This window comes from Ailuropoda melanoleuca, chromosome 13 (genome assembly GCF_002007445.2).
Source record: "Ailuropoda melanoleuca isolate Jingjing chromosome 13, ASM200744v2, whole genome shotgun sequence".
NCBI lineage: Eukaryota > Metazoa > Chordata > Mammalia > Carnivora > Ursidae > Ailuropoda > Ailuropoda melanoleuca.
The window spans coordinates 4,751,989-4,779,132 of NC_048230.1; the positions used below are offsets into that span (position 1 = coordinate 4,751,989).

Below are 27,144 nucleotides of genomic sequence, written 5' to 3' on the forward strand. Positions count from 1 at the left end.
GACAGCGTCGGGCCCTCGGGCCCTCCCTCCTGCCAGCCACTTGCTGCACGCCTACCTGCAAACGTAATCCTTGGCCAGTTCCAAAGGCTCCGCAGGGAACTGCTCTGTCTCGTGCCGCTGGTAGCTGTCCCGGAGGTTTTCCCCGAACTGCTCTGGAGTAAGCCCAAACTTTTTGGCCAGACCATCTAAAGCAAACAGGAGGGTGAAAGGTAAGACAACAGCTGGACTGACAAATCTCTTTGCTCTCTGAATCCAGAGCAGAAATTCTGGGCACTAAACTTTAAAAGGGTCACGAATAAGCAGGATCAGGAAGTTTACAAGGAAATAGTACAACTGCCTTTAAGCTCCTGATAGGATATTATGAGGCAGAAGAAACAGAAATTTTCTGTGACTCCTTGGCTCAGAACTAAGGTGGAAATTACAGTTTAATAAAAGAACGTCTCAAAGATAGGACAGACTCCATTCCTCCGATAATGTGAGCTTTCCATTCCTTCAGGGAGTTAGGGAAAGGCTGGACCATTACTGCGTGGTGGGTGTGGGTGCTGCAGGCCCGTGTTCAGAACTGGACTGGAGATTTGCTCAGATGTCTGTTAAGTCCTCTTCCTGCCACCAGCGACGATCAGGGAACTCCCCTGCTCACGGCTACAATACCCAGGACTCAAAGCAGCTAGCTTTTACCTAGCCCAGCGCTCTGGCAGATGGTGTACATGTCTCGGCGGGAGGCCTGCTTGAGCTCTGGGCCCCTCTGCTCCTCATCTTCTGCCTCTTCCCCCTCACCTGGGAAGAAACCATGAGTTAGTGTTCTCGTCCGCAGTCACTCCCGAGGATCTGACACATGTAGAGAGAAGCCCCAGAGGGCACCCAGCCCAGGCCATCCCAGGGGATGGTGTGACCATCAAGCCTCCTGGGTTTTCTTTTCCAGCACTCACCTTCCTCATCTCCCTCTTCCCGCACACGCTTCAGCTTTTTGCGGCTGGCCTTGGCAGCATTCTGCATCTTGGGGATATCACGACCATAATAAAGCAAGAAATGGTTGTAGACATCTTTCAGCTCATCCATTGACTGTACATCCTTAAGCCTGGAGGAAAGGGACATAAGACCTCAACGGTCACTGAGCAAGAGTATAAACCCAGTTCTGCTACAAGAGGTCCAATTCCCATGAGGCAAGATTCAACTGGAATGGGTGCCTGTATTCTTCAACGATTAGAGATATACACCACCACCAGACCATGACTTACTTGCAGCCAAGGTATATTAGAGAAGGAATATGTCAAATGGTGGTCGATGGTTATTAGAAATGGAGATGAAGTTGAAGTATCACGTCTCTAGCAAAGTCCGGAGTCCTTGAGAAGTCTGTCCCTCCCAACCCTCCAGCTTCATGACACTGGCCACTAAAGTCATCTGCTCCCCTCCCACACTCCACACTGACTTCAAGCTCATCAAGCTACTTTCTGGTTATAATTTGGTTTCCCATGTAACTTTAGGTGCAAGGAATTCTCAGATCAGCAAACATGACTCTCTTATCCTTTTAACCTTTTACAGCAATATAGATAACTAAGATGAATTTGCCTCCTAGAAATACCACTTTTGATGTGGTGACAAATTGGATTTTTAAGGGATGGGCCCTGTGCTGAGGGTTTTGTGGATTATGCTGCTCCCTGGGTGAGGTCTCCCTATAATGGAATAAACCCTGTGCACGTCACCTCTCCATGTCGGTGGTATCCAGAGCTCGGATGCCATCAGCAAGGGGTTTGTCAGGGTCAGCGGAGATCTGCTCGTACTGATAAGCCTGCATCTTCTCAAATAGCCGTGTCAGGTTCTCTTTGCGGATCCTCAGTTGGGTCCACTAGGACGAGAGACAGGGCAGGAGTAAGGGCTGCTGTTCAGCCTTGGAGACCCGATGCTGCTCTGTTCCTTACCAGGAGACACTGGGGGAGAGCCTGACAGGCTGCGGAGGTTTGGGCTGCCACCTGATATGTATAGGAGGCTTGGGCTCCAGCAGTAGAGGTGCCCAATCCACACCTCAGCCTCTTAGGGGGACATGGATCCCTCTTACCTTTTCATCCCACTGCCACACCCTCCACAGGTCATTGATGTGCAACTCAGGCTCCACATACTCCTTACGGTAGAAAGCAATAAAAGGCACCTAGGATGGCAAGGAGACTGCAGTCAACCAGAGTGGGAAGATCTGTAAGGAGCTCCTTTGCCAGAGGGGTAAAGAGTGCTAGAAAATTCAAGAGTCGGCAGCTTGAACCCCCTCACAGGCTCATCAAGGGGGCACGGGCTCTCCCCCACAGGGAAGACGATGCTGCAGACGGGTAGCGCTGTTCTGCTGATCACTGGGGTCTCCTTTCGTTCTCACACGCTTGAGCCAAGGGACCACACCTGAGGACAGAAGAAGGGGGCTCCCCATCGGATAGGTAGCTCCCCTTTCCCTCATCCCCTAGATGTGTGTGTGTGTGTGTGTGTGTGTATGTGTGTGTGTGTCTTTTTTTTGAGAGAGAGCGCACGCATGGATGCGTGTGGTGGGGACTGGACAGAGGAACATGGAGATGATCTAAAGCAGGTCCCACGCCCAGTGCAGAGCCTGACGTGGGGCTCAACCGCATGATCCTGAGATCAGGACGTGAGGCAAAATCAAGAGCTAGACACTCAACTGACTGAGCCACCCAGGCACCGCCCCAGCTGAATTTCTAACCAATGGGCCATTAGAGAGCTTGAGATGCTACCTCAAAGTGTTGATTTCGCATGAAGCCCAGGGCTTCTTTAATCTTCTGAATTGTGCTGGGCCCTTTCCGACTGAAGCTGCTGGTCGGCTGCCCTCGGTCTAGGTAATCACAGCTTTCCTAGAGCCAGAAGAAAAAAGAAACAGCAATAATGCTGTTACTTGTTTTGTCTTACCACGTGTGAAATTGTTTCATGTCAAAGGATAACCTTGTCAGATGAAATCTAGAAAAATCTCTCGTACACATACACACACTCATACTGTCCTGTACTAGGCACACAGACGTCTGGGGCATGGGAGGAGCAGGTCTTCATCTTGATGAAGTGGCTTACAGTTCGTGTCAAACATAAGGATCTTTTTTGGGTACCTGCAGAGAAATGGTTGGTGTGGCAAAGGCATTCCTGTAGATCCAGTCAGCTTCTTCTTCTAGTTCATCATCTTCAGCCCCCTTAACTGGGATGGAGCGGAGCTGCGGGGGATAAGACAATAATGAGACTAACTTTATCCTGTAATCTGCTGTGGAAAACACACACACCACTTCAGGACAGAAACGTGTGCTCCACGGACACACATTTCCAGCACCCTGGAAGAGTGTTGTCCTGGCACGAAGCAGACACCTTATGTATCTGCTAAAGAAAGAGTGCCATTTCAAGAACCATAAGCAGTGCAAGAGCCTTCTGTAAGAGCTGGACCCCTGCACCTCCTGGTCAGATGGGGTTCAAAGCCAACTTCCTACATAGCATTCAATATCAGATTGTTGCTAGATTGTTCCTCTGCTACAACCCTTGGAGCAAGGAGGCTCAGGACAGTGATGACAGACTGGCAAAAGGACAGAAGCTGGTGCTTTCTTACCTGGAACCTCTCAGGCAGGTCGGTGGCTCGGATTTCATTGTCCTGATCCGTGAGGTGGCTGCTTTCCAGCTCGCTGGGCTCATACATCTCAAAGATGCTCCTGCGGCTCACACGTTTCTTGGTGGTCTTTTTGGGGCGCACTCGGATCTCACCCTCAGCCTCATCATCCTCATACTCATACTCTTCCTCCAGTTCTTCATCATACTCATTGTATTTCTCAAACTCATCATAGTCGAAGTCCACACCAAAAATCTCCTGGGCTTCCTGCAGGGCCCTGTGGGTGACAGCAAGAGGCAGTTGGCCCAGATTCTGGTGAGGGGAGAGAGATGCAGCATATGCATAGATCCTTTACTTGCCCCAAAGGAAACAAGGAAGATTAAGAGAAAGGTAAATTAAAAAAGCATATTTACTGTGAAATAAAGGCTTAGTTAGGGGATATTTCTGAGAAAACTTTTACTTATGGAAGATAGAAAGCCCATGGTTGGTATGTGCCAGTGTCAGGGACCAAACAGCAGCAGGGCAGAAAGGTCCACATTCTGCTCAGCCGATCCATCTTTTGCTAAGGCATTACAGTATTCCCTTAGAGCAAAAGCTTTCCTGCAAAAACATTATACCTAGAAGGCCAGTACATAAATGAATAAACACAGAGCTGCACGTGCACAGGGAGGCCGGATGCTTACACAAGTGACTCCACCCTGAGCCCACAGTGGCCCTAAAGAGCAGAGAGCTCTCAGGGCTTCTAGGAGCGGTCCAACATTCCTGCCTAGGAAAGCTTATCTGAACCAAAAATGGGGGAGAGCTGGGATGTCCCATCTTTCAAAGAAACCTGACTTCCTCCTTCCTGACTGCGTCCACTCAGATGCCTGCATCACCACCCCATACCAGACCCCACTCACGCATCTGTGTATCCGGGAAGCTTTTTCCGCCACTTAGGTTTTTTCAGAGGCTGTCCATCATCATCCACAATGAAGTCATCAATGTCTGCATAGGGAAGGAAGGATTAGTACTCAGAGGCAGGGCATGAGCCAGGACTTCATGGCTTTAGTTCCTACTATGTGAGTGGCCAGTGAGAAGAGCAGGGAGGCTCCTGGAAATGAACTTCTGTCAAACTCTGGGGGCCTGTAGCTAAAGAATGGTTTCCCACCCTGCTCATAGGGGCTAGGCAATCCTAACAGCCACCCAAACCCAGGCTTCCCTGCCTGAGGCCACATACCTGATTCTTCATCATCTTCCTCCTCCTCCTCTGGAGGAGCCATGGGGGCCTCCACGGCTTCCTGCCCTTCTTCCCCCTCCCCATCCTGGAATATTTCCTCTGCGATAGCTTCTTTCTCATGTTCTTCTTTGCCATATTCCTCCTCGTCGTCATCCTCATCATCTGACATTTTTTTGACACGTCGGTATTTTTGCTAGGGGTGGGAAAACCTGTCTCATCAGGGTCTGAGGGGGCTGGCACCTAGTCTCACTCCCACTTTCCCACCATAGTTCTGCTGACCAAGGGAGATGGCAAAGAACATGTTAAGTGATGTTCTTTCAGCACCAAGGCCCACCCTTGAAACTCCGACCAGCCTTTCTCTAACAGGCACCCAGATCTGGGATGCAATCTAGTTTCCACGGCACAAGGACATGGAGCAACTTTCTCTTCTCTGATGCTTCCCAAACCGTTCTGGAGGGGCCTCATCCCCCAGAAATCTCTGAATTTCAAGGGCCTTTTCCTGCATCCCCAGGGACAGAGACAAAGAATGACACTTACTCCTCTTTTGACTTTGACACCCAAATTCTCCTCAATGAGGTCAAAATCATCATCCTCCAGGCGGTCATCAAAAGATGCTGGAGAAAACAAAGTGTTACCCATGGTGACAGGGAGGCCCCATCTCCACTGCAACTTCCACCCCAGCCTCGCTTCACTGAGGAGAGACTACTCACTGCGTTTTCTCTTCTTGTGGCCAACATCATCTTCTGAATCACCAGAGTCACTACCCTCATCCTCCTCCCCTTCATCTTCATCATCATCATCATTGATAAAGCCTTTCAGATTGCCTTGCTCATCCTGGTCATCTAGGTTTTCCTCCTCCTCCTCCTCATCTGGAAAACATGCACGTTTGAGGCATGGAGTTTGGGTAACGAGCTGGGGTGGGGTGGGGCCACCTGCTTAACTGTGATTCTCTCTCTGCTCTAAAGCTAACGATATGGGTGCCATGGTAATTTTTCAGCTTCATCTAAAGATGGAAAACATGGCCGCTGACTTAAAGCAGCAGCATCTGGAAAAGGATGATCTCCTTTCTATGTTCACCAGCTGTCTTTAGGCAGGATTATCTTCCCAATTACCTGGGCTCTTCAAATTCATACTAGGGGTTTTAGAGCCACCGACACTCTTTGTTTTTCTCTTAGTTTATAAATTCAGTGGCTCTATTACTTCTTTTATCCAGAATTCTTTTGCTAAAACTTACATTTACCTTTCTGTCTTTAAAGCCATTTCGTGGTTCTACTCTGCTGAGGATCCTAATGGTTGAGTTTGGCCAGAGAAATAGGAAACTGGGCCCATAAAGACCAACACTGCTAGGTCTCTAAAAGAGGAAAACATTATGTATGTATTTATTTGTTGGTTTACTGTCTGTCCCCTCCCACTAATGTAAACTCCATGACAGCAGGGTCTTTATTTTATATTTCTAGTTCTAGGCACAGTGCCTGGCATATAGCAGACAGATGCTCAGTAAGTATTTTCTATAAATTACTGAAAATTCTCAAGCTGGTACCTCATGTGTGATAACTTCTGTGCTCAGCCTGAGCCTCTCATCAGCAAGAATCCAACTATCCAAAGCTTAGCAATAGTGGGGAGAAGCTTGAGGCTGGGGCCTCCTCACCGTCATCCTCCTCTTCCACAAATTTCTTGGTGACTCGGGGCACCACTTCGCCTTCATCATTGTACTCTTCCTCTGACTCCTCGGCCTCGCTTTCCACAAAATCAGACATGGCTGCAGCTTCTCACGGCCTGCCTAAAGATGACTAGGGAAGGAAGGAAGATGGGGATAAAAAAAATGAGACACACGACTTTACAGAGTGCCCTTAAACCTTTCCACAAACAGCCTTTCAGCCACATGCCACTGCTCTGCCTCCTCAGTCACCCCCACCTAGGAGCAGACAGTGAGAATCAGACGGCTTCATCGCATCCATTTGCCACTCCTCCCATGGTTACTCCTCTCTCACATGCCTTTAAAAAGACAAACTGATTATGCTGGGTGGACTTCTTTCTATATAGCTGACTCCTAACAGTACGAGTTTAAGCTGCGTGGGTCCACTTACAGATTTTTTCTGATAAACACATAGAGTACTGTAAATGTATTTCCTCTTCCATGTGACTTTCTTTTTCTTTTAAATATTTTATTTATTTGAGAGAGATAGTGATAGTGAAAGACAGCACGAGCGGGAAAGAGGGGGAGAAGCAGACTCCCCACTGACCAGGGAGCCTGATGAGGAGCTCGATCAGGACTCTGGGATCACGATCTGAGCCAAAGGCAGACACTTAACCGACTGAGCCACCCAGGCGCCCCTTCCATGTGATTTTAACATTTTCTTTTCTCTAGATTACTTTAAAAATATGGTATATAGTACATATAACGTCCAAAATGTGTTAATAGACTATTTAGGTTATGTTATGTTATCCCAGCCAACAGTAGGGTATTAGTAAAGTTTTCGGGGAGTCAGAAGTTATGTGCAGATTTTTGTGGGGGAGGCCAGTGCCCCTAACCCCTGCGTTGTTCAAGGGTCAAACATATAACAAATAATTTTATCTCACTTACCATTTGGGGGCAGGAATGGGTGAATGAGGAAAGAAATTAGTGTAGGAATGATTATATAAGTAGGGATATGGTAGCAGTGAGATTATATGACCTGCTTATAAGAAACTTGGGAAACAACTGCCAACTTAATGACAGGCACTTTCAGATACACTACACCTGGCTACTGACAGAGTCAAAAGGAAAATTCTTTTCAACAGATTAAAACGACATTTCATGAACTTGAGCCACTTGTGTGACTACTGGTTGGGAGCATTTGAGTGGAAAAGGGGTCTCTTTAGAAACATTAGAAGCATAATTCTATTTTTACCATTTACCTCCCCAGCAAAAAAACATTTTGAAAGTGACTTCCATGGCCTACAAAATAAAGGCAACACAGTTAAATACAGATTGCTGGGCTTAAGAGTAAGATCAAAATCTGGTCCCATCATCTACCAGATATATAAACTAAGCGAATTATTAAATTTGTCTGGATATCAACTTCTTCATCTGGAAAACAGGAACAGGACTACCTACCTTGTAGAGTAGTTGAGACTATAACACGACACAGGGGAAAGAACCGAGTTTACGGTTTCAATAAACGTTAACTGAGTCTGAATTTGAATCTTGGGCCTAATTTTCCTTAGCAGTCTGTAATTTTGCACCAACCAGTCCCAACTTTGTCTTCTACTTCCCCACTTTCAGACTCAAACAGAGCCTGGAAATGGCAGAAGCATAACATGGAGTTTCCTGGGCCTTGTAGGACTTTACTTATTTATTAGATTTATTTATTTATTTGAAAGACAGAAGGAGAGGGAGAGAGAATTTCAAGCAGACTCTACACTAAACATGGAGCCCAATGCAGGGCTGGATCTCATGACCCTGAGATCAGGGCCTGAGCCAAAACCAAGAGTCGGATGCTTAAATGACTACGCTACCCAGGTGCCGCACACCTCGTAGGACTTAAACAGCACACATCACACGCATTGTAACATCAAGATCCTGTTCTGGAATCCTGAAGCTGGCCACTAATAAACTCAGCATCAGTTCTTGCATTGTCCTGAGTTATGGTCTACCATGTATGTGCCCATTTTCCACACCTAAGACCATAAGCTTCTGGATGCTAGAAACCATACCTAATTGAAGGGCTAATAAAAACCATGAAAACATAGATGGCAACATGAGAGGCATCAGAAGGCACTTTGTGATTCTGTACCAAGTAACTTATATCCTTCTAGGTGCTCTGCACAAAATAGGAACAGCTAAATATCTGTTACATAAATTACTTGCTTTTTCATATTGTTGCCACCTTCCCAGAGAAAGATGGCAATGGGATGGGAGAAAAGAGGAGGCTAACAGTTAGTTACCTGAAATGGTCTGACCTCTAGAAGGAGACTTAAGTGCTATTTTTCTGAAATTACCCTTACTGATAACTGATTCCACAACCAATTAATTTAAGATTGACTGAACTCAAGGAAATAAAACTGAAGGTACTGGGCTCTGGTGGAAAGGCAGGGGCAATGATATGGTCTTATGTTCAATATCAGGCTGAGGTTTCAGATGCCATTCAAGCTTAAATGAATGCCTGCCATGTACGTACATTCTGCTAGGACCTGGGGATTGGAGGAGAAACAGGATTGTTTGTTATCGAGGAGCTAACTTCTGGTAGAGGGAGAGAGATATGAAAACAAATAAGAACCACAGAACAATTTTATGTATTATATGTAGAGAACAGGCACAGGAAGAGAATTAGAAACAAACCAACCCACAACACTCACACAAAACCCAAGCAAAACTAATATAGGCCTTTCCTTAAAGCAACTAAAAAAAAAAAAAAAAGTGCCCAGAGGACCAGAAATTACACACCCACCAAGTTCCAGACACTTAAGGAATACCTATTAACCCCTACACTGTCCTAGAGTTACAGCGCACGCTCTCCATTCAACAAAGGAGATGACAGACTCTCAGACAAAGTCACTTGTTCAAGCTGATACAAACATCAACCGCAAGAGCCGAGGTCTGAGTTAAAGTGTGTCGGACTCCGAAGTCACAGCTGTATAGTTGTTTCCAATATATCAGCAGGTCTCCAAGTGTGGTCAGGGGACCACCTCCTCCCTTCTCTCATGAGTGTACAGTGGAGTTTTCCAGAGGTAATATGATGTGTAGTATCACAACACTGAATGCAAAAGCAGGTAGCATTCTATTAAGGGAGACATTAAACAGATCTGGGGGGCGCCTGGGTGGCTCCGTCAATTGAGTCTGACTCTTGGTTTCAGCTCAGGCTGTGATCTCAGGGTGTGGGATCGAGCCCCGCATCAGGTGGAGTCTGCTTGTCCCTCTCCCTCTGCTCCCCCCACTCCTTGCGCTCCTGCACACACACACACTCTCTCTCAAATAAAATCTTTAAAAAGATTTGGAAAAAAAAAAAAAGTAAAACAATGTTACTCTTTTCACTACTTTTGTTTTGAAGATTATAACTGTTTTTCATAAAAAGCATTATTTATATATATATATATATTTTTTAAAGATTTTATTTATTTATTTGACAGAGATAGAGACAGCCAGCGAGAGAGGGAACACAAGCAGGGGGAGTGGGAGAGGAAGAAGCAGGCTCATAGCAGAAGAGCCTGATGTGGGGCTCGATCCCATAACGCTGGGATCACGCCCTGAGCCGAAGGCAGACGCTTAACCGCTGTGCCACCCGGGCTCCCCAAAAGCATTATTTATATTAAAATGCAGTGACCTTATTACTTCCCCCCAGCTTTATTGCCATATAATAGACATAAAACACTGTGTAAGTTTAATGTGTATAATGTGTTAATTTAATATACCTGTACACTGCAAAATAGTTTTTTGGTAGTGTTTTATTATTGTTTCAAAATGAATTAATATACCCAATTTTAATTTATCTAGTAAACATCAAAATATAAACATCTCATAAACATCAACAGATACAACACACATAAACAAAACGTCTTTGCAATCTTAAATTATCTTTAAAAGTATAAAGGGGTCCTAAGATCAAAACGTTTGAGAGCTGCTATACCATATAGCAGTGACACGCCCCACAAGGTGGTGATACAAATCTTGCGCTTAGACTGATGCTTTTCCCCCCCCAAGACTTGTGTCCTTGAGGTAATTTACTTTGAATACTGTAGAAAGTGAGTATCTAAAACTGCTAATTAAATCTGGTGCTCTAATTTGAATCCTGACATCATGCCCCCCCGCCCCAGCCCCGAACTGAGCCATTAAAAATAGATCTGGGTACAGCAGCCCCCACACATGGCTTGCTTTAATTAGGCTATCAGACCCACAAATTCAGTCTTATAAGGCCTCAACATCTTCACATTAAATGCCAGCTCCTGCAGACCAGATGCCCTCCGGTCTACTTAACAGAGAGAAACAGACAGCCTACCTGATCAAAACAACAGCTTTTTTCCGTCCCGGGGGGCAGCTGGTGCTCTGTGCTACACGCAGCTTTCCTCCCATTCCCTAGGTTAGCAATAGAGTACACGCTGTGCTAGAGCAGGGGGAACGCTTCCAGTCTAGCTCACTGCCAAGCCTTTCAGTTAAAAGAGGTGTGCCAGAAGCAAGCCTGACTTGCTGCAACTTGCAGGAGCTAAATGTGCGGAGGGTGCTGCAGCAGCACTGCAGGCTGAGGGTGGCTAGCAGCAGCTATTCTCGAACAAAAATGCTCTTCATTAGCATATGATTATTCATGTATGATAGCTGAGATGAGCCCAGCAGAGTTCAAATTTTTTACTCAGTACTTATGCTCTTGAATTTTCCCCACATTCAGACCGTAAGTCAATTTGCTACTGAAACAGGTCTAGAAGGGGCATGGGGTAGTGAAGGGAAGTTTCTCCAGGCAGAAGCACAGCTGCAGTACAAGACATGGCTCAAAGGGAGAGGCTGGCCGTTACCATGACATTCTCTGGAAGAGGAATGGAGCTGGGATCAGATTGCCACAGGGAGGCCCTCGGCAGTCCCTCCTTTTGAACAAGATGATGTAGGAGGAAATTAAAAGGAGACTAGAGCAAAAAAGATGTCTGTTAATTCCCTCCACTGCCAGCTTCAATTAACATTTATATATTATATATATATAAATATATATTTTAGGCTTAAGCTCTGTGTTGGGATTTGAGTATATAAAAATGAGTAAAATATGCTTTTTACCTTGGTAGAATTCACAATCTATCTCAAAAAACTTGTAAATAAAGTTATGACAAAGCATAATGAATGCTGTATTATAGCTATATACCAGGACTATGGGAGCAACATGAGGAGAGAGAGATGTTAGGGAATGCCTCAGAGAAGGTGATGCCTGAGTTGAGAGGAGTTAAGAGAATAATCTGGAAAAAGGAACATGAGCAAAGGCTTAGGTTTGAAAGGGCCTAGTGGTATGGGGAACAGCCCCACAAGTCTGGTGTGGAGTTTCAAATCTAAGACGTTCTGTATTTTATGAGCAAGCCTAGGACTACTCCGAAAGTGTTCCTAAGTGACTACCCAATTTGGATTTCAAAAACCTGAAAGTTTAATAAATGTAGTATTCAGAATCCACTTAAGATAATTTCTTTTAAATTCAGAACTCTTTAAGAAAAATCCTAATCAAACCAAATCAAGATGTTAAAATAAAGAAAAAGTTAGGGGTGCCTGGCTGGCTCAGTCAGTAGAGCATGTAACTCTACTCTTGATCTCAGGGTTGTAAGCTTAAGCCCCACATTGGATGTAGAGATTACTTAAAACAAAAGAAAACACAGAAAATGTTAACTCTACCTATTGTCATTTTAATGTGCACACTACACATTTATAGGAAATAACAATCTTACGATCTTTCCTTTTTTTTTTTAAAGATTTTATTTATTTATTTGATAGAGAGAGAGAGAGAGAGAGAGAGAGAACAAGAGAGGCTGGGGGAGAGGGAGAAGCCGACTCCCCCGAGCAGGGAGCCCGATGCAGGGCTGGATCCCAGGACTCTGGGATCATGACCTGAGCCGAAGGCAGATGCTTAACTGACTGAACCACCCAGGTGCCCCTATTAGGATCTTTTCAATAACAAACTATAAAAAGCATTACTGTTAATGATGACAAATGTATAAGTAATTTAAAAATACAAGTTATCCCTGTTCTTTCCACACTTCCTTGCAGGATAAGGACAAAAGAGGAGCAGAAACAACTGAAATATGTAAACAGAATCAGAATCCCTGCAACACAGGGTGAGAGTAAGTTACTGAGTCTTCTGCCACACACAGTGGGGACTATATAGCTCCTGCCCTAGCAAAGGGGTTATCAAACCACAGAGGGCCAGATCTGCCACTGCAGCACAAAATCTGACACTGATACTATGTAAATGAATGGGAGCTGCCTAATTTGGCCAAGGAGCTTTAATTTGTTGACCCATGATCTAGAAGTATAGGAGTAATTTAAAGAATTGGTGACCAAGGTACCATGGGAGGGGCGCCTGGGTGGCTCAGCCCTTAAGCGTTTGCCTTTGGCTCAGGGCGTGATCCCAGGGTCCTGGGATCGAGCCCCGTATCGGGCTCCCTGCTCCGCTGGGAGCCTGCTTCTTCCTCTCCCACTCCCCCTACTTGTGTTCCCTCTCTTGCTGGCTAACTCTCTGTCAAATAAATAAATAAAATCTCAAAAAAGAAAAAAAAAGGTACCATGGGAGCCTGTTAAGAGTAGACTCCAATCTGGTTTTGAGGAAGTGACTTTGAATAAAGACCATAAAACTGGAGGAATTAGCTAGGGGAGGAGCTGGCTTCTTTGGTGGTCACTCGAGGAGCGGTGGTGGTGGTGGAGAGTACTTCCAGCACGAGGCCCAGGATATGTGGTGACAGGGCCAGTGAGGGCCAGTTTGACTAGAGAGAGGGAACAGGGTTCATAATGAGTTGTAGTGAAGTCATAAAGATCTTGATAGGGTAAGTTAAAGATTTTGGACTCTAAAAGGTGCTGGGAAGCCCCTGTAGGGTTTTAAATCGAACTGACTTAGTTTACTTGAAAATTCAACAAAGATTTATTTAATGAGTGCCTGCTACATGTCAAGCAAGTAGAAAACAAAGTCCTTGTTCCTAGGATATCTATACTCCGGTGTACGAGACAAACCACAAACAAAATAAGCCCTGCTGTAAGTAGTAGGAAGGAAATAAATATCCTCACCTCTGAGAGGGTGAGTTTAGGCAGAGATGTCAGCAATGGGTGGTAGGAAGAAGTTCCTGGTAGAAAAGGTGGGCAAGAACTTGGCATACGGTAGGCAATGTCCTAAGGCCAGTGTGACCACAGAATGGTGAAGGCAGAAGAATGGGAGGAGGAGGAGGGTCCTGGTCAAGTGGGGCTCTGAAGGCCATGAAAACCAGTGGAGTGTTTTAAGCAGGGAGACCGGGGTGAAAATAGGGAAAACCGAGGATACCACTGCTGTAGCCCAGGCAAAAGATGATGGTGGTTTGGAATTGGGTGGTAGAAGCGGACAGAGAACAGAAAACAGATTTGAAATATATTTTGGAAGAAGTGACAGGACTTAACAAAAGACTTGGGGAGGAGGGTAAAGGGAAAAGAATCCAAGATGATTCTCAGTGGTGTGGCTTTGGTAACCATGTGGATGACAGTACTAGTTAGTAAGATAGGGAAGATCAGGTTTGGAATGATGGGAAAACTAAAATGTTTTTTGTCGTGTTAGGTTTGGGATGTCTAAGAAACATCCAAATGGAGCTATTAAACAGGCATTCTGTGTATGATCCTTGAACACAGAGAAGGGAGGGCTAGAGATTTGAACTTGACAGTTGCCACCTTTCAGATGGTAATTAAAGCCACAACACTGGATCATCTAGAGGAGGTATGCAGAGAGCCCGAAATTAAACTCTGAAGGAAATTCAACATTTAGACATTAATTAGAGAGCAAAAGTGGCCAACAAAGTTGACTGAGAAGGAGCAACCAGAAAAATGGAGATAATCCAGAAGTTAAGTGTCAATGAAACCAAGAGAAGAGAGGTTTTTTTTAAAAAAGATTTTATTTATTTATTTGAGAGAGACAGAGAATGAGTGAGCATAAGCAGTGGGAGGGAGAGGGAGAAGCAAGACACCCCACTGAGCAGGGAGCCTGACATGGGGGTCATTCCCAGGACCCTGGGATCATGACCTGAACCGAAGGCAGATGCTTAACCGACTGAGCCACCCAGGAGCCCCAAGAGAAGAGAGTTTCAAGGCAGAAGTAAACTGTGTTGCATATTCCAGGGATTGAGGAAGGAAGAACAAAGTATCCATGAGATTTGGCAATAAAGAAATCATTGGTAACCTTGACCAGAGAAACTTCAACCAAGTGGTCAGAAGAGAAACCAGACTAGTAGAGCCTGAAAAATGAATAAAATTCGAGAACAATTGACACAGACAGAAATGTGGCTATGAAGGGAAATAAAAAAGTAGGATGGTAGTTGGAGGGGGATGAGGGGGATAGATTTCAGAACATAATTTGTATGTGATGGAAAGAGGTTTTTATGCAGAGATAGGATTGGGTGATTGATTTTATCAGGGAATACGGAGAGGAAGAATCCAAGTATTTCACATAGGATCCTGATCACAGCGCCATTTATTCAGACCAAGAACAGAGGAGAGCAAGGGCAAATTTACTTGCCTCCAAAGGCCATTTGTTTCCAGTATACTACATGGACTTCCCTTCTTGCGAAGGTCTGTTGAGGGAGAACTGTGAAACGTAACAGCCTCTCTAGACCGTACCACTTCTAAACGTGATTAATCTTTTTTTTTTTTTAAAGATTTTTTATTTATTCGACAGAGATAGAGACAGCCAGGGAGAGAGGGAACACAAACAGGGGGAGTGGGAGAGAAAGAAGCAGGCTCATAGCAGAGGAGCCTGACGTGGGGCTCGATCCCATAACGCCGGGATCACGCCCTGAGCCGAAGGCAGACGCTTTAACCGCTGAGCCACCCAGGCGCCCCTAAACGTGATTAATCTCTTAATAAGCTTTAAGCCTTTTAGGGAGTAACTACACTAATCTAATCCAGTAGCCATACAAGCCAACTAAAGAAGAATGTATTTGTACTGGCTGAAGGGACACAAGTGATGGAAAAAGGCTCTAAATTCAGGTGATGAGGGTGCAATCATACTTTTGTAATCAATACACTGAAGACTTTAGAACCAGTACTTTCCAAATAAACAGTTCAAGTAAGCTTTTTTCTAGAAGAAATTAATCAAATTCAAAACTGTTTACACTCTCCATGTTCATTAATAGCCGCAGTGTAACTCAATACTCCCTTGCTACTTCTGATATTACAGTGAATTTCCACGGATGTATTTTCAGAGAGCTTAGGCCTCCTCTGAAAGAAAAATAAGTATCATTTCTTGAAACAACCAAGAGAAACGAACTGCTCCAGCTGGTTCAAGGGACTGCCTGGAGAGAAAGGCATAAACTGGAAAATGAAGTTTTGACTCAATAGTCCATTCTGATGTTTGTGGTAGGCGGTTGATAGATGCAGCCATCTATAAAAAGTTCTAATTTTATTTTCAACAATACGGAAAAAGATGGTATTTGGCATCGCCCTCTAGCCTGATGGCCTACTTGCTGAAAGATCCGTGGGTTTAACATCCCCAGAACAAAAAATTCAATCACCTGATCCTGACTCAGAAGCCCCAAGTCCCTTCCATTTCCAAATCCTTTGGCGTGGCCCGATTTTCACAAGCTCTCGAGAGAAGGACGGAATCCCAGGAAGCCTGTTGATACAACAGGGCGCCCAATTCACGGGTTCCGGGTAGCACAGGGCTGGGAAAAGCTCTGAGACTCTAGGCAACTACTCCGGTTTCCTTCTCCTTTTCCCTTATAGAGCAGGGAAGGCCGAGGAGGCCCCCTTTTTCCCGCATACGGCTCCCCAATACCTCTTCCCTTACGGGACCAGGCCCTAAGAACCTGGTTCCTCACCTGACCCATTCGAGGAACATGCTTTCCAGTTCGAACTTTACCTGCCTGAAGCCGGCCGTTACTCCGGTGCGCTAAGCCCCCACCGAGGAAAATGGAGTCGTAGAACCGAGACTGGGAAAGGATAGTACGAACCCACCGCACGGCCCCTCCGCCGCCACCGCCGCCGCTGCTGCGTCAACGTGCTACGTCACTTCCGGCCCCCTGTCACTGGGAGTGGGCGGGCCATTTCTTGCTCTCTTCTTCCACCCAGCTCTCGGGGCTTCGTTTAGAAGGGCGCGAAAACTGGCCGAAGCGGTTCACGAAGGTAAGTGTCACAGAGACTTGGGAACAGAGCTTGGGGATCGGAAGCGGCAGGACTAACGGCTTCCTCAGGCCGCTCTAGCCAAAGGAACCATAAAGACTAGACTAGGGCGTCCTCATTTCCTCCTCTCTGTGGTTCAGCCGCAGCTTCCGGTTCCGGGGAGGGGCCGGGTTTCCTTCGACGACCGGGGTCTCTGCGCTACAGCTAGGATGGCTGTGGTGTCGCTACTGTTGTTGGGGGGTTTGTGGAGTGCTGTGGGAGCGTCCAATCTGGCTGTCGTTACATGCGGTTCTGTGGTGAAGCTACTCAATACGCGCCACAACGTGCGACTGCACTCACACGACGTGCGCTATGGGTCAGGTACTGCCACCCGGGTTCGGGTGGGCTGGGAGGGCCTGCTATGCTCCGGAGGGGGCGGGGCCAAGAGAAAATCTGAGGGGTGTGGTCTGGGAAGGTTAGGGGAGCCTGGGGGAGGTTCCTGAGTTCTAGAGGCGGAGAATTGGGCATAATACCAGCTTCTATCTGGTAAGCTACGTATCGGGCACATTTACACATATACTTTTTTGGATCTATAACATTCCTACGAGGTAGAGATGATTGTTATCCTCATTTTACAGATGAGGAAACAAACTCAGATAAATCGCATGCTCAGAGCCTTGCAGCTAGTGAATGACAGAGACGGGGTTCGAACCAAATCTGTCCAGTTTCAAAGCCTGCTTTCAACTACTCCAGGCTGGCACTACTCAGTGCGGGAGAGACAGACATGTAGAAAATTACAGTAAGTGCTGTACCTCTGAAGTCTTGAACTCCAAGACCTCACTCTTTAACTATATCTTTCTGTTCTAGCTGTTTTGCATCTTACACTTGCTCTTCAACCCTTTTCCTTTGGCCTCTTTTTACTCAAACTTTACTCTTCTTGTGAAGAATTTAAAGCACTCATTGGAATGGGAGAGGAAACCGTTTAGAGACGGCTTTTTAAGATAGGAAATTGGTTTGGGTTAATTTGTAATTTAGTAATTATTTATGGATTCATTCGTTCAGTATAGATTTAACAAAATCTTACTATATCCCTAATATTCTAGGTATAGGAGATAGAATAGTGAGCCAGTCACCAAGTTACAGGAAAACAAAAACTGACAAAAAAAAAGAAAAAAGTTCAGTTAGTGAGATGTGAGATGCATCTAAGATGAGTGTTAGATTTCCCTCTTGGATGACTGATGATGCTGTCAGTTAAGAGAGGATGGGGGCTAGTCTGTGGTTCGTGATTCTCAAAATGTGTCTGACTAGTTAGACTAGGAAAGGACTGAGTTGTCATTGTTGGGATGTTTTATAATCCTAGCAGCCATTTGGTGAACACTTGCTACGTGTCCAGCTCTCTACTTTTTAATTTGATCTAGTTTTCTAGTTTGGCTCTACTAAATCAGAATGTGGGAGAGAGGGCTAACAGTAGAAATCTGTAGATTTGAAAAATTCTTCAGGTGCTTCTAACGGCAGCCAGATTTGAGAACCAGATTCAGCCTGTGCTGAGCCTGAGGTGGAGTTAAGTACAACATCATTGCTCTGGGTGGGGGGTTAAAGATAGGGGGAGAGTAGGTGAGATTGCCCAGGATGCACTGTGCTTCTCAATCTGGTGTGGATTGAATCACTTGAAAAACCTATTGAAGCATGTAAAATGCTTTTGTTCTGATCTCCAATAAGTATTTAAGAATGGTTAAGGATAGAACTCTGTGTAATCCCAAGGTTTAAGGGTGGGAGAGGAGACTACAGTCATTTCCACCCTGAATGCACTCTATCCTGTCTGATTTTGAATGATGGGAGAGGAAGTGGAGGGTTGAACAGAACGTGAAAAAGTAGAAGACACAAAGTGTAGAGTGTGATTTAGTGAAGCATGGCAATGACCCAGGACCAAGAGAGCTGTAAGGCAATAACCAGAAGTAAGTAGGGAGGCTTGGTTTGCCTTTTTTTTTTTTTTCTTTAAGATGTTATAGAGTCATTGTGAGCTGAGTGAAAGAGGCAATAGAGAGAAGCTGGTAGTTTGTCCTCAAACATTCACCCAGATACCTATGTTGCAAGGTGTAATGTGTTAAGTGCTAAAAGGTGAGTGTTATCAAGAGGCTGTCAGGCGGGGTCAGGGGACTGAAAGCAAAGCTAGGAGGAACAGGCGAGAGTAACTAGGAAAGTGTCTTGAGTGCCTTTAAAGAATTGGGTAGTAGATGGAGGCAAAGGGAAGAGAATATCCCCGGAGTTTATGTGAGAGAGTGGTCTCTGATACAACTTGACAGAATATAAAGTTTTTTGGGAGGCCATGTGGTAGAGTGGTTAAGAGTGTGAGTTCTAGGGGCGCCTGGGTGGCACAGCGGTTAAGCGTCTGCCTTCGGCTCAGGGCATGATCCCGGCGTTATGGGATCGAGCCCCACGTCAGGCTCCTCCGCTATGAGCCTGCTTCTTCCTCTCCCACTCCCCCTGCTTGTGTTCCCTCTCTCGCTGGCTCTCTGTCAAATAAATAAATAAAATCTTAAAAAAAAGTGTGAGTTCTAGAGTTGGGCCATCTAAGTTCAAACCCCAGCACTGTGTCTTAGTGCTGTGTGACCTGGGGTGTACTATTCAGCCTTTCTGAGACTCCAGTGTAAATTGGGGGTGATAATAACAATAATACCTACCTTAGAGAATATACGCATGTATCAAATAAGAATATTTGGGCAAAAGGTTTGGATTGGTATCTGACATTTAGAAAGTGCTCAGCACACATTAGCTGGCTAGCAATTATTATTTGTATATTTTCCTTTTTCTTTTAACGTCTGTAGTTTTGTGTGTAACCTGGTACCTTTTAACCAGAATTATATCTCTTTAGGCAGTATTAACCAAATTTAGAGGACTTATGAATAGTTTTATAACATTGATCACTCATGGGGAATTCGGGAGCTGCAGTGATTGGTTGGATTAAAGTTGACAGCAAAAGCTGGTCTCCTTTTTATTGTGAAATGTGACAAAAGTTTTGATTGTAATACGTAGTAAACATTTAATAATATTTTTTAAAAATATTTTTATTTATTTATTTATTCGACAGAGATAGAGCAGCCAGTGAGAGAGGGAACACAAGCAGGGGGAGTGGGAGAGGAAGAAGCAGGCTCATAGCAGAGGAGCCTGACGTGGGGCTCGATCCCCTAACGCCGGGATCACGCCCTGAGCCGAAGGCAGACGCTTAACCGCTGTGCCACCCAGGCGCCCCAACATTTAATAATATTAAGCATGTTTCAATTATGTGACATATACTAGGGGCTATCCAGGTTATTGCGTGTAGGTACATAATACTTGTTTCTCAAAAAAATGAACATAAGTTATTTTATTTAGTGCCCTTTGATGCAAATTCTTAAGCGTTTTCTGATATCATACATTTAAGTATAACGTAACAGACAATAATACTATATAAACTTATTTAGTATTTTCATGTATTTTTTTAATGTAGACGAAGAAATATCAAGCATAGGGTTTCCTCTCCACTCCTCCAAAACTGTTTTATAATACAGGGCACATTATTGGCCTTAGGAAAGAGAGGGATTAGGTTGAGCTCACTCTCCTTTTCTTTCTTTTTCTTTTTTTTTTTTGGACTGCAGGTAGTGGGCAGCAGTCAGTGACAGGTGTAACCTCTGTGGACGACAGCAATAGTTACTGGAGGATACGGGGGAAGACCGCTACAGTGTGTGAGAGGGGAACCCCCATCAAATGTGGCCAACCCATCCGGCTGACACATGTCAACACTGGCCGAAACCTCCATAGTCACCACTTCACCTCACCTCTTTCTGGAAACCAGGTGAGATGGGATCCTGTGGCTCACTGGTTCCCTGTGCATTACTCAGTTGAGTTGTCTAATATCTTGGTTCTTAGCCCTTTCTTTTCTATGTGTAGTTCTTTTTGTGCAGACCTGGAGAATGAGCTTTGTCTTGTAAGTGTGAAGGAAATTGTTTCTGGTCAAAATAGAGACTTTACATCTTGATGAAATCAAGAAATGAGAATAGACACAATAGGTATATTTAGCATATCATAAGTCGTCTTGATAAATTCTGCAGTAAAGAGACCCAATGTTGACACATGGAAAGAGCTCAGCATCACTAATCATCAGGGAAATGCGAATCAAAACCATGGTACGATATCACCTTATACCTGACGGAATGGCTGTAATCAAAAAACAAGAAGTAACAAGTGTTGGCGAGGATGTGGAGAAAAGGGAACCTTCATGCACTGTTGGTGGGAATGCAAACTGGTGCAGCCACTTTGGAAAAGAGTATGGAGGTTCCTCAAAAAATTAAAAGTAGAAATATCATATGATCCAGTAATTCCACTATTGTGTATTACCTAAAGAAAATGAAAACACTAATTTGGAAAGATATGTGCACCCCTGTGTTTATTGCAGCATTATATACAATAGCCAAGATATGGAAGCAAACCAAGTGTACATCAGTAAATGAATGAGTGAAGAAGATATGGTGTACATACATACATAATAGAATATTATTCAGCCATAAGAAGAATGAGATCTTGCCTTGCGACAACGTGGATGGACCTAAAGGGTATTAGGCTAAATAAAATAAATCAGAGAAGGACAGATACATGATTTCATTTCATTCCATTTCATGTGGAATATAAGACAACAAATGAACAAACAAAAAGAATCAGACCTATAAAAGTAGAGAACAAACTGATGGTTGTCAGAGAGGAAAGGGGTGGGGAGATGGACAGAATGGGGTGAAGGGGGGGCCTGGGTGACTCGTTGGGCATCTGCCTTCGGCTTGGGTCATGATCCCAGGATTCTGGAATCGAGCCCTGCGTCGGGCTACCTGCTTGTGTTCCTTCTCTCTCTGTGTCTCCCTATGTCAAATAAATGAATAAAATCTTTAAAAAAAGAAAAAGAAAAAAAGGGGAGTAGGAGATAACAGGCTTCCAGTTATGGGATGAAATGGAATGAATAAGTCATAGGGATAAAAGTACAGCATAGGGAATACAGTCAGTGATATTGTAAAAGTGTATGGTGACCAGTGGTAGCTACACTTGTGAGTGTAGCATAACATATAGGCTTGTTGAATCACTGTGTTGCACACCTGAAACTGATAAAACAGTTATGTGTCAGCTATATTCAAATAGAAAAAACAACTTTTTCCAAACTTCGAATAAAAATTATTTTAAATGATACGAACTAACCACATTAGGAAAATGAAGTATTATGCCATTTTTTAATTTTTATTTTTTAACTCATTTTTTAAAGTAAGCTCTGTGCCCAGTGCGAGGCTTGAACTCACTGCCCTGAGATCAAGAGTTGCATGCTCTACGTACTGAGCCAGCCAGGCACCCTAGTATTGTGCTGTTTTGTTTAAGCCTTGAACTTTTTAGGAGATATGAACCCCTTAATGAGTGCTTTCCTCCCACCCCACTCTGCACATAGTTTTTCCTGTTAGCGTCTCAACGTTAGTATGGTAAATTTCCTACAGTTTATAAAGCAGTAAGTATACATTGTTATCAACTAAAGTCCATAGTTAGTTTTGATTTCCTTGGTTTTTAGCTACTGTACTTTTTCTGTTCCAGAAGCCCATCCAGGGTACCACATTACGTTTAGTTGTCATGTCTCCTCAGACTCCTCTGAGGTGTGACAGTTTCTCAAATTCTTGTGTTTTGTTTCTTTGTTTGTTTTTTTGTTTTTGTTTTCAGATTCTTGTTTTCGATGACCTTGACAGTTTTGAGGAATGCTGGTCAAGTATACTATAGGGTGCTCCTCTATTGGAATTTGATGTTTTTGTCATGATTAGATCAGACTTAGAAAGGTTTTTAGGAGAAAGGCCACAGGGGTAAAGTGCCATTTTTTTTTTATCACATTGTGTCACAGGTACATACTATCTACGTGATTCATGACTGTTGAAATAGTGTTCTTGATGTTTCTCCTATAAAGTTATTCTTTTCATCTGCCCACCATCTTTCTATGTTGTGCTTCTGGAAGGAAGTCACTATGCACGGCCCACACTCAAGGAATGGGGAATTATGCTCTCCCTCCTTTCGATAGAGTAGCTAAAAAATTTATTTGAAATTCTTCTGCATGGGTATTTGTCTCTTATTTATTCATTTATTTATATCAGTATGGACTCATGATTATTTTATTATTCGCGTTATAATCCCATACCACTGCCTTTATTTTGTTCAAATTGTTCCAGCTTTGGCCATTGGGAGCTCTTTTTACTTGTCTCCTATGTCTATTCGACATACTCCCATTTTTGTGTATGTGTGTTATTAACTCTTTCTTTCTTTCTGGCACTAAAAGATATTCTAGGCTCATCTTGTATATTTCTTGCCCCAGTCAGAATCAGCTGTTTCTCCAAGGAGTTCTGTTTCCTTTTATTGGAGAATGATATTAGAAACTATGATCTTTTTTTTTTTTTTTTTAAAGATTTTATTATTTATTCGACAGAGATAGAGACAGCCAGTGAGAGAGGGAACACAAGCAGGGGGAGTGGGAGAGGAAGAAGCAGGCTCCTAGCAGAGGAGCCTGACGTGGGGCTCGATCCCATAACGCCGGGATCACGCCCTGAGCCGAAGGCAGACGCCCAACCGCTGTGCCACCCAGGCGCCCCTAGAAACTATGATCTTAGCCTTTACATGAGCTTGTTGCTACTGGGGTGTTGTCTCTTTTAGGCCTTTTCACCTGACAGAGCAAAGAAGCATGTGTATGTATATATAGACATATATATAAATGTTTTTATGTATAAATGTGTGTCTGGATTATGTTAAACCTGATTTCCTATTGATGTTTCCAACTATAATCCATGACCATTTAGATGATTCTAGCTTCCTCCCTTTACTTATTTTTAAGTTTCCACACAGATACCTGGTTCCCACCACTGTCACCCATTTACTTACTTGTTCAGTTCCATATACAAGTATAGTAGAATTGTGGGGCGCCTGGGTGGCTTGGTCAGTTAAATGACTTTTTTTTTTTTTAAGAAGTTTATTTGAGAGAGAAAGAGAAAGAGCATGAGCGGGGGGTGAGGGAGAGGGAGAAGCAGACTCCCTGCTGAGCATGGAGCCTGATACAGGGCTTAATACCAGGACCCCAAGATCAAGACCCGATCCAAAGTCAGATGCTTTCTTTTTTCTTTTAAGATTTTATTTATTTATTTGATAGAGAGCGCACAAGCAGTGGGAGCAGCAGGCAGAGGGAGAGGGAGAAGCAGGCTCCCCACTGAGCAGGGAGCCTGATGCGCGGCTTGATCCCAGGACCCTGGGATCATGACCTGAGCCGAAGGCAGATGCTTAACTGACTGAGCCACCCAGGTACCTGCGAAGTCAGACGCTTAACTGACAGCCACCCAGGTGCCCCAAGTGTCTGACTCTTTTTTTTTTTTTAAGATTTTATTTATTTATTTGACAGAGACAGCCAGCGAGAGAGGGAACACAAGCAGGGGGAGTGGGAGAGGAAGAAGCAGGCTCCTTGCGGAGGAGCCTGATGTGGGGCTCGATCCCAGAACGCCAGGATCACACCCTCAACCGAAGGCAGACGCTTAACGACTGCGCCACCGAGGCGCCCCCCAATTGTCTGACTCTTGATCTCACCTCAGGCCTTGATCTCAGGGTTATGAGTTCAAGCCCCAAGTTAGGCTCCATGCTGGGCATAGAGTCTACTTAAAAAAAAAAAATCCATAGCAACAAACAAATACACAATCAACAAAAAGTTGCACTCAAAACATTACAAGTATAGTAGATTTGTTAATTATGTACAGTTCCTTTTGCCTTTAGTCTTACAGATTGTATTTCCACATGATGCTTTTAATTATCTAAAATTATATAGCTTAGCATGTATTTAATATTTCTGAAACAATAAGAAACTTTTTAATGACTTTCCACTTTTTTTTAAAAGGTTTTTTTAATTTGTCAGAGAACACAAGCAGGGGAAGTGGCGGGCAGAGGGAGAGGGAGAAGCAGGCTCTCCACTGAGCAAGGGGCCTGATGTGGGACTTGATTATAGGACCCTGGGATTATGACGTGAGCCAAAGGCAGATACTTAACCAACTGAACCATGCAGGCATCCCATTAACTTTATTACAATAGAAACTCTGGATGTTTGGCCTTAAGGGGAATGGGATTAGAAAAGAAGTGGAAGAACTCTGCTATAATTTACTCTATTTCATTTAGTTTTCACAATTAATTCTGTAAGGTGATACTGTCATGAGTTTTTAGAGGAGAAAATGAAGGAGTTACACAGGAAGGAATGGAATGGAGTGGAGATTCAAGGTCTGCCAATCTCCAGAGCCCATCCCCCCCTTTCGACTTGTGTTGCTCACCGGGTCCCTTAAAAGGTAGTTAAGGGAATGAGGCAGGAGTATTTAAAGTCAAATAACAAGAGAAAGGCTAGAATAGAAAACATAAGGCAAATACAGGATTACTTGCAAAGTAAATGTTTGGAACATAATCCTAGGGCAACTGATTTCATGTCCTTTGTCTTTTTATCTTTTTCACAGTTTATTCTTTTAATTTTTGTTTTTAAAAAAATTTTCCCCACAGTTTATTTTTAAATAACACTGGTGGGGGAATGGGATAGGCTGGTGATGGGTAGTAAGGAGGGCACATATTGCATGGTGCACTGGGTGTTATACACAACTAATGAATCATGGAACTTTACATCAAAAACTAGGGATGTACTGTATGGTGACCAACATAATATAATAAAAAAATATTGTTATAAAAAAAATAAAAGGGACTAAGGGGAAAAAAAACACTGGAAAGCCTCTTATTTTTTACTTTTGGGTAGCCTTATTTTTCTTCCCATTGCTTCCCTCTCCCTTCCAAGCCTGTCTGTCAGTCATGCTAATATTGCTATTGTTTGTGTCTTTCAGGAAGTGAGTGCTTTTGGTGAGGAAGGTGAAGGCGATTATCTGGATGACTGGACAGTGCTCTGCAATGGGCCCTACTGGGTGAGGGATGGTGAGGTGCGGTTCAAGCATTCTTCCACTGAAGTTCTGCTGTCTGTCACAGGAGAACAATATGGTCGACCCATTAGTGGGCAAAAGGAGGTACATGGCATGGCCCAGCCAAGCCAGAACAACTACTGGAAAGCCATGGAAGGCATCTTCATGAAGCCCAGTGAGTTGTTAAAGGCAGAAGCTCATCACGCAGAGCTGTGAGTCCAGAACCTGTGAGCCACTTCACTGCACAGTGTTCATGACATCTGCGGCTGCTCCACCTTGGGATCCCTGCCACAGATTCCCTGGGCAGTGGCCATGTCACCACTGAGATGAAGATGCATGACAGGAAACAGTGGCTGTGTTTGGAAGCTTCAGCCCTTCACTCTTGAATTGGTGGTTCTCCCAGACTTTGGGTCAGTTCTTTCTGAGTACAGGACTTGCTGGTGAAGGAGCAGATATTTTTATTCATATTGATAAAACAGAAACTGAGGGAGATATCCCTCCTAGTTGGGAAATTTTTACTCATCAGAAGCTTGACATCATGGATTATTGATGATGTGTGACTTTTCTCCTTCCTTTCTCCAAAATGATAAAGAATTTCATTATTAGTCACCAGTGTTGTCATTTATTAGGTGTGCTATTTCATAATCTGATTGATCCTGGAGTCTGACACAAGTCACTGCAATCACTCTAGAGATGCTGGTGGCCTTTGGTGTGGGCCCTTTTAAGAGCCTTATTTGCATCCAAACTTCTTCTATTTTCACTTCTCTCCTAGCACCTCACTTTTACTAGATTTTTAACTAATTATGGCTAAAGATTCTCAAGGAATTCAGCTTAATAAATAGTGAAATTTTTACTCTGGATCTGTAACAGCAGTTGAGAAAAAAGTAAGGGTAGAAAGAGGAACCAATATTCATTGTCTGCTAAATACTAGATACTGTATTATAGCTCTTACCTCCTTTAATCTTCACAGATGTAAGGTAGGTATTACAGTATTACCAATGCAGAACATGAAGGCTGAGTAACTGCCTGAATTCTTATAGCTAGTAAATAAGGATAGGAATCCAGCTGTGTCTGGCTCACATTCTTTTTACTACACTACAATTGTGTTCACTCTTGGATGATAACTGCTCTTTTTTGGATAAATGTAGGGACTCTGAAAAGGGGGTAGAAAACTTCTGTCCTCTGCTTACCTCATTTCTTCCTTTCTGTCTGCTGGTCAATTCCAGAAAGTTTGATCCTAGGTCCTTTGAGCATGGTAGTGGTGAACAGAGGTGTCTGCCATCTGGTGGAATTTCAGTGACTAGCAGGCCTTTTTATTTTTAGAAACAATGATTTTTTTTGGTACATTGCTTTAGGTACTTAACGTTAAACATTGGGCATACTGGGTGTGTGCCAAACATAGCCCATGACATTAGGAGGCTTGGTTTCTTTCACAAGGACTTGTTTCAGTAAGTTGAGACCATGAACTGGTTGAGCTCCATCTCCATCGTCTCCCTGCTTTTCCCACTTCATTTGCATTGATCATTAGATCTCTCCAGAAAGAAGTAGACAAATGATAAAGTCAACATTTCAGGTTATTGAAATATTGGCAATAGGCTGGAAACAGTCTGGGGAGAAAGAG

At 44.0% G+C, this 27,144-nt stretch overlaps 2 protein-coding genes across 6 annotated transcripts in view; one reads left to right on the forward strand and one right to left on the reverse strand.

The window, feature by feature from the left end:
* Window positions 1–16,561, reverse strand: part of SUPT6H (SPT6 homolog, histone chaperone and transcription elongation factor) — a 32,379-nt gene extending 15,818 nt beyond the window's left edge. Inside the window, exons 1-14 of one of the 3 annotated variants that reach the window (XM_034640267.1) lie at window positions 16,410–16,561; window positions 6,439–6,580; window positions 5,501–5,659; window positions 5,328–5,404; window positions 4,791–4,983; window positions 4,474–4,558; window positions 3,578–3,851; window positions 3,093–3,194; window positions 2,730–2,846; window positions 2,057–2,146; window positions 1,704–1,846; window positions 930–1,078; window positions 679–777; window positions 56–185 (exon numbers count right to left, since the gene is read on the reverse strand). In XM_034640267.1, coding sequence (XP_034496158.1) covers window positions 56–185; window positions 679–777; window positions 930–1,078; window positions 1,704–1,846; window positions 2,057–2,146; window positions 2,730–2,846; window positions 3,093–3,194; window positions 3,578–3,851; window positions 4,474–4,558; window positions 4,791–4,983; window positions 5,328–5,404; window positions 5,501–5,659; window positions 6,439–6,547 — 1,727 coding nt within the window. In that variant the 5' untranslated portion in view covers window positions 6,548–6,580; window positions 16,410–16,561. Of the gene's footprint in view, window positions 1–55; window positions 186–678; window positions 778–929; window positions 1,079–1,703; window positions 1,847–2,056; window positions 2,147–2,729; window positions 2,847–3,092; window positions 3,195–3,577; window positions 3,852–4,473; window positions 4,559–4,790; window positions 4,984–5,327; window positions 5,405–5,500; window positions 5,660–6,438; window positions 6,581–16,277 lie in introns of all 3 variants that reach the window. The other 2 variants (XM_002912323.4, XM_034640266.1) reach the window with 2 other exon arrangements.
* Window positions 16,489–26,132, forward strand: SDF2 (stromal cell derived factor 2). Of its 3 annotated transcripts, none has more exons than XM_019801762.2 (4): window positions 16,489–16,581; window positions 17,196–17,356; window positions 20,193–20,389; window positions 25,452–26,132. In XM_019801762.2, the coding sequence occupies exons 2-4, from the start codon at window positions 17,248–17,250 to the stop codon at window positions 25,737–25,739; spliced, it is 594 nt and encodes a 197-aa protein (XP_019657321.1). In that variant the 5' UTR covers window positions 16,489–16,581; window positions 17,196–17,247; the 3' UTR covers window positions 25,740–26,132. The 3 variants fall into 3 exon arrangements, with proteins under 3 accessions (XP_019657321.1, XP_002912370.1, XP_011226109.1); XM_011227807.3 differs by lacking the exon at window positions 16,489–16,581 and adding an exon at window positions 16,798–16,938; XM_002912324.4 differs by lacking the exons at window positions 16,489–16,581; window positions 17,196–17,356 and adding an exon at window positions 16,723–16,938.
* The last annotated feature ends 1,012 nt before the right edge of the window (window positions 26,133–27,144 follow it).

Excerpts from the sequence above, each read along its gene's own strand:
- SDF2 (XM_002912324.4), top strand. The coding sequence starts at position 16,788 with ATGGCTGTGGTGTCGCTACTGTTGTTGGGGGGTTTGTGGAGTGCTGTG. Across the intron at positions 16,939-20,192 it reads CGACGTGCGCTATGGGTCAG|GTAGTGGGCAGCAGTCAGTG; the intron begins GTACTGCCACCC and ends TTTGGACTGCAG. Across the intron at positions 20,390-25,451 it reads CACCTCTTTCTGGAAACCAG|GAAGTGAGTGCTTTTGGTGA; the intron begins GTGAGATGGGAT and ends TGTGTCTTTCAG.